We start from the raw sequence: 6,763 nt of genomic DNA on the forward strand, positions 1-6,763 counted from the left end.
ACTAATTCTTTAAGGAGTCGGCCTAGTGAGTAGAAACGTATGTTTTAGGCACACGGGAACCCGGATTCAATACCCAGGGTGCCATGGAGATTTTTATGTGATTTTCTCATTGGCGTCTGGTCTCTGGTGCAAGCCATAATACCCGTCCCGTCTATCATTGGCCAAGCCAAGAACCATCTCCTATTTCCTAACATGTAAAAGAGGATAAGTACCCTCTATAGCATGTTAAGTTTAGGAAATAGAAGGATGAAAAAACTGATCATTTACCAAGTAATAAATTTTACAATAAAATTATTTATCCTGTTTTTTTTTCATAAACCGTTTATAAAACATTTTCTTGCTCATATAGTTGCAATGGTACAAACATTAACTATTTCTAACATTATTAGTTTAAATAAAATTCAATTTGGTAATCAATTAGTTTCAAAGATATTTTACATGCAACAAAAAATATTGAAATTAAAGTGTTAAAACATTAATTAAAATAATGCATTATTAGAAAATACAAAGTGCAAATATTAATTACACTTATAATAATTTTGTAGCATAATTTTAAATTATTTATAAGAGAATAAAATAATAACTAGAAACTTATATTAAAATTATATTTATTACGATTTCTTTTATAATGAACAAAACATTAATACCAAAATAAAATGTTTGTTTACAAATAAAATCGTTTTTAAGAATAATAATATTCACACAAGTATTCAACCATATTGCCACATTCTGTAAAAAAAAAGTAAGTTATAAACAACTTAATCAAACATAATTTTTAAATAATTTGAATAATAGCAGTAACCACTGACCAATTATAATGAAAATAAAAGAACTCACTAAATAAACAATATCTATAAAACACATTCGAAAACCAAATAAACCAACTAGGGCGAAATTCTGACAAGTTACAAAACTAAGAAAAACAAAAGTATGGGATGATTTTCAATTCATAAAAAATACAAAGATAACCTTTGGAAAAATATGGGACAAAATTAAAAGAATAAAAGGAAACAACCTTCTCCTCGATCCTTGTGAATAAACAATTCATAAACTCCATTTCTCTAGAAATAGTAGATACATTAGGGATAACTTTCAAAAAAAAAATTATAATAATAAAAACAACATAAACTGTGATAAAGATTTTTTAGAATATAAATAAACGACTGAACTTTTCCCAATCGTCATAGTAGGGGATCCAACATATCTACTTAATATGCATTTACACCATGAACTGAATAACGCACTACAAGGCAGAAAATGTAAAATTCCTGGGCCAGACAGTTACCATTTCTTTTCTTATAAAAACGTTCAATGCGTAGCATATAAACCTTATTAAACATACGAATCATACAAACATCGTATATACTCTAATCTGGAAATCGGGAAACTTTTAATCAAACTGGAAAACCGCCGTTATTATTCTTATGCCTAAAACGTATAAGGACAATTTAGAATTCGAAAATGACAATGTCCTTAAGATAATACATTATACAAAGGTCAGTGTCAAGAAGATGACTTCGGTGACGCTGTGTTAGTCAGTCTAACTACCATATACACGTAGTAGGACAATGGCTGACAAAAAACGCGCGAGTCGCGGGACTGTATCATCCTTTTTTTAGCAGTAATAAACAAGCTGTACAAAACAATCACTAATGAAAATAAGAATTTTTATAGAGGAAATTTTAATTTATAATTGGTATAAAGTCAAAATTGTCTCAAACCTCTAAGATACTATTGATGCTCTTGCAGTGTGTGATAACAAAACTCGATTTAAATGTTTTTATTTTAAATTAAAAAGTATACAACTTTCAAAAAAATTCAGACCACCGTTGTTAAAATTAAAAAACGAAATTATAACAAATTGTGTTTGTGGCCTACATATGAGTAACTCTTTTTCTGTATTAAAAGCGAAATATTATAATTGCTTAACAATTAATCTACAATATATATATTAAAAAAAAAAGAGTATTAATAGTTTAAAATAGGAAATATATTAATAATTATATTATTTAAAACAATTTATAAGCATTTATTGCTTATAAAAGTTATTTAATCAATCGGAATTTATAGTTTTCGTACATCATTAGATTTATTAATTACGTTATACATTTTTTTCATAGAAACTGTATTAAATTTCTATTTTTAACGTCATCTAATATTTATAAAAGTTGTGTTTATTAAATTATTTATCATAATCGTTTGAACGCAACCCCTGGTGATAATGTGCGGGTTAGTTAACATTCGTTCCTGTTGTCTCTAATCACGCAGGAGAAAGAAGTAGAGAGTGGACTATATAAAATGAGTAAAATATATTTAAATAAAAAATAACAAATGACTGTATTAAAAATATAAACCGAAATATTATGTATATATCAATGTGGGTAGGGGGCTCTTATGCTAATAGAACAATGCGTCAAATAAAACAAATAATAAGATTAAAATAAGACAAAACAATACAATTAATAACAACTTATCGATACTAATGATGATGACTGGTTGAAGTGAATGGAAGGCGAATGATCTCGTTAATCATGACAATTGAACCAGGCAAAATGTACTGTTGCGAACAGTACTTTAAAGTTTACGAATGTAATTCTCAATGAGCGTATCGCAAGGGCGATAAAAAATAACGCACAAAGGTGCAACAATCGCAAGGGCGATATATAAGGGTATTTTAATAACTACATGCTTGCAGGCACCGTAGAGTCATATAACAAGACGAGCTAGGATGGCGGTGAAAACAAAAAAAATCACAAAAAGGACTGACAGTAACTCTATGTCGTACAACGATCGCATACTTAATCATTAAACGTAATGATTCTCTCGCACAACCGGTGGTGGTATAGCGAGTGGCGTTATCAGTCATAACAAAACGCCCTCCCCCATAACTGCATATCCAACAATAGTAAATCCGTTTAATTTTGTTTTTTTTTTGTAAAGCCTATTTTTATTTATTTATTCAAACATCTTTCTGGGTGAATCTATGTTATTAATCCGATTAGACATCCAAAAATTACTATTAAATTATATAACATATTTCTCACCTTCTTCGGTCAGTCCTAATTTTGGATTCTCTGCAAACATTGCGTATAAATGTTCACAATCTTCGTTAGTCACTTTAAGAGAATTATGTTCGAATACATTATTACAATATTCAAACAATTTATCGCGAGATAAATAATAACTTTTATCATCATTTATACTATAATTTATATCATAATATGAATCATCATTTACACCATAATTTATATCATAATTTTTAACGTAATTTATATCATAATTTATGTCATCATTTATATCATTTTTACTTGATGTAGTAAGATATTCAACAGACTCTATTTTAGGTGTGCGATGGCAATGTTTACATTCTCCAAGTTTTGCAAATTCTTCCGATAACTTCTCTAGAAGTTTTGTAGGAGAGCCAGCTAAAAATTAGATATAAACATTAATTATAATTGATTATTTCTAGACTTCAATTTAATAATAGTTAAGACAATTTTTTTTGCTTATTGAAATAGTTCAATAATCCCTAGAATTTTATGTAATAAAATATTTTTGTTATATGTTTATCCTTTATCTCTGATGTGGGTATTAACTTAATTTTTTTAAATGGCAACATGCATATTTAACTAGTTTATATAATATAAAACAATCTAAGAAAATGACAGGTCTATAACATAATAAAGGATTAAGTGGCTAAATTTGAAATAATTTGATTTGAATTTAATGTAAGTTTAAAATGGAAGCCCATGTAATATAAGTTTTAACGCAGTATTTAATTCCAAGCAACCAAGAAGCATAAGAAAAAATTCTCATTCATATGTTTTGGATGTCTTGAATTATTCTTTTGTTAGAAGGGTTACCTTTACCCTAAATAACAATGCTGTAAGCCCAGTGTGTATGACTAACTATGATAAAAAATAATTTACAGTTTATTAATATACATTATAGTTGCCTTTGGTATTAAAAAAACTAAATTAATAATGAATTTTTATCTTATATCCAATCTAAAAACGCAAATGACTGATAATATAGAAAAACATAAAATTGTTTGTAATTTTTATTCCAATTAATTTAACAAGCTAAAATTAAGAGTCCCAATTAAGAAAATGAAAACTTATGCTTTCCTTGTAGTGATAAAAAAAAAATTTAATTTATTTTTAATACATTATAACTTTACATTTATTATTAGCTTCGATGCGAAGCTGAGAAGGTATTAATTTTACTATGATGTTTTTTTTTTTTGTGTCTGTTACCACTTTTTCTCAGCTCTCACTGGACTGATTTCTTTCAAAAATACGTCAAAAGTTCACAAATCGTATCTAGTTAGAGACATTACCCTTAAAAATTGAAAAAAATTCCCTCGTTCCCCGAAAATGGGGGAAATATTAAAAAAAATTACAAATTTAAAAATCGATAAATTTTGTCATTTCTTTCACTTTTTTTTCTTAAAACTTCCATAACTTTTTCAAAAATCAACAAATCAACATAATTTTTTTTTATACTAAAACTTTAGATATTTCTCTTTTATTTGATATCATTTTTTTGAAAATCGAACACTTAACCTGCTCATTGAAGGGGATTTAAAATAGCAATTTTTTTACAAAAATTAACTTTTTCAACTTAATTTTTGAAAAAGTTCCAGAAATACTGTGTCCTTCAAATATATATCAAATTAAAGCTTATTTTATATACTATAAATTGAAAAAAAAAATTTGTCCCGACACTTTATCTTCTACATTTAAACGGCTGCCGTAGTTAAAAAAACACTATTTTTTGTTAAAATTTTCGATTTTAAATTTTCAACTTAAAAATGCTATAACTTTTTGAAAAATGTATATATCAGCACAAATTTTTTTTTTCTAAATACATTATAAGTACATCTTTCATTTGACATACTTTTTATTAAAATTGGACAATTTCCCCTTATATAGGGGGCGTTCAAAACTTGAAATATTGTAAAAACAATGGATCTTTTTCAACTGAACTTTTGAAAATGTTCCGGAAATACTGCGTCCTTTAAACATATATCATATCAAAGGTTATGTTATATACTATCAAATGAAAAAAAAAAATTTGTCCCGACATCTTATCTTCTATGTGCAAATGGCTGTCGAAAATTCTAAAAAAAATGTAATGTTTGCGATAAAAATTACCTTTTATCGGGATGTTTTTTGTACTTAAAACTGCCATAACTTTTTCAAAAATGAACAAATAAAAATAATATTTTTTGTTTTGAAACTTTGATATTTTTCTTTCATTTGATATAATTTTTTTGAAAATCTAACACTTATTCTGCTCACTGAGGGGATTTAAAATAGTAACTTTTTTACAAAAAATAACTTTTTCAACTTAATTTTTGAAAAAGTTCCGGAAATACTGTGTCCTTCAAATATATATCAAATTAAAGCTTATTTTATGTTCTATAAAATAAAATAAAAAAATTTGTCCCGACAACCTATCTTCTATGCGCAAATGGCTACCGTATCCAAAAATATTCTATTTTAACAAATTTTTTTTTTAAATTAAACACTATCTACAGATTTGCATCGAAGCGCTTTTTATGATAGTGATTTTAATCACTGTCAGATATCATCTATACTGGACCCAACTATGCCACGACCCAACTGTGCCGCTACCCCACTGTGCTAAAGGTTTTGTTTATTATTATATAATTTGCAAAAGCAAAAAATGTTTAGGAAAGTTGAAAAGTTTAATTTTACTGATTGAATCGATTATTTAGTTGTGTGACATATTGAATTTTTTATTGTTTCAACCATAATATACCGAAAAATTGATCTAGATTTTAACTTTTCGAGCTCATCCTTTAATGGTTCCATTACCTTGTTCTAATATTTAGTTAAGTAATTATGTATGTTTTTTTTAGTAAACATTTTTTACTATAAATTTTATACAAAACATGTTACAGTACATTAAAAGTATCATATGTTAAATCGTCTCTTCATATTTAAAAAAGTAGTGATTATTGTAGTCAACTATTTTTTAAAATGTAACGGTTGCAATGTATTCGATAAATCGAAAATAGCAAATTTCAAACACTAGGAGTTTATCATATTAAAGTATTGAAAAAAATATGATCAAAACTAAATTTTGTATCTCATAAATATATTGTGGAAAACAAAAATTAAATAATGAACTAATGCTAAAGAGTAAGTTTTTAATAACTATTAATAAAATGTATTTACTTATTATTTCCTCGCCTGATGGACAGCAACCTGAATTACTAACACCTAATAAGCTTTTTGCTCCATTTATGATTTCTGAAAATTATCATATTAGTATCATAACCAAAGTAGTTTGATGAAAAAAAAACTTAGTCACACATTTATTAAATTTTATCTAGTTATATACAAGATACTTATGGTTTTTCAAATTATAAGATTACTTTTTACTTAGTCACGTTTTAGATTCAATGCGAAAATGAGAACGTATTAATTTTATTAGGATGTGTTTATTTTTTATTTTAGTCTTTCACTATTTTTTCAACATATGCTGGACCGATTTTTCTCAACAATACGACACAAGTACACAAATCATATCTAGTTAAAGACATTATCCTCAATAATTGAAAATTTTCTCTCATACTTCGTAAATGGTGATAATCCTCCAAAAAATTACGATTTTTAAAGTCGATAAATTTTTACATTTTTAAAACTTTTAGATGTGAAGCTGAGAAGGTATTAATTTTACATGATGTGTTTATTTATTATTTTTTTTTTTTTATGTATGTGACTACTTTTTT

At 26.3% G+C, this 6,763-nt stretch overlaps 1 protein-coding gene across 8 annotated transcripts in view; it reads right to left on the reverse strand.

The window, feature by feature from the left end:
• Positions 1-591: 591 nt before the first annotated feature.
• Positions 592-6,763, reverse strand: part of LOC126901555 (uncharacterized) — a 14,472-nt gene continuing 8,300 nt past the window's right edge. For 2 of the 8 annotated variants that reach the window (XM_050678080.1, XM_050678078.1), the window contains 2 exons: positions 3,045-3,425; positions 592-729 (listed from right to left, as the gene is read on the reverse strand). In XM_050678080.1, the coding sequence (XP_050534037.1) occupies positions 683-729; positions 3,045-3,425 (428 nt within the window). In that variant the 3' untranslated portion in view covers positions 592-682. Of the gene's footprint in view, positions 730-3,044; positions 3,426-6,206; positions 6,282-6,763 lie in introns of all 8 variants that reach the window. The other 6 variants (XM_050678085.1, XM_050678083.1, XM_050678079.1 and 3 more) reach the window with 6 other exon arrangements.

Source organism: Daktulosphaira vitifoliae, unplaced genomic scaffold (genome assembly GCF_025091365.1).
Source record: "Daktulosphaira vitifoliae isolate Bord-2020 unplaced genomic scaffold, ASM2509136v1 Scaffold_3, whole genome shotgun sequence".
Taxonomy (NCBI): Eukaryota; Metazoa; Arthropoda; class Insecta; order Hemiptera; family Phylloxeridae; genus Daktulosphaira; species Daktulosphaira vitifoliae.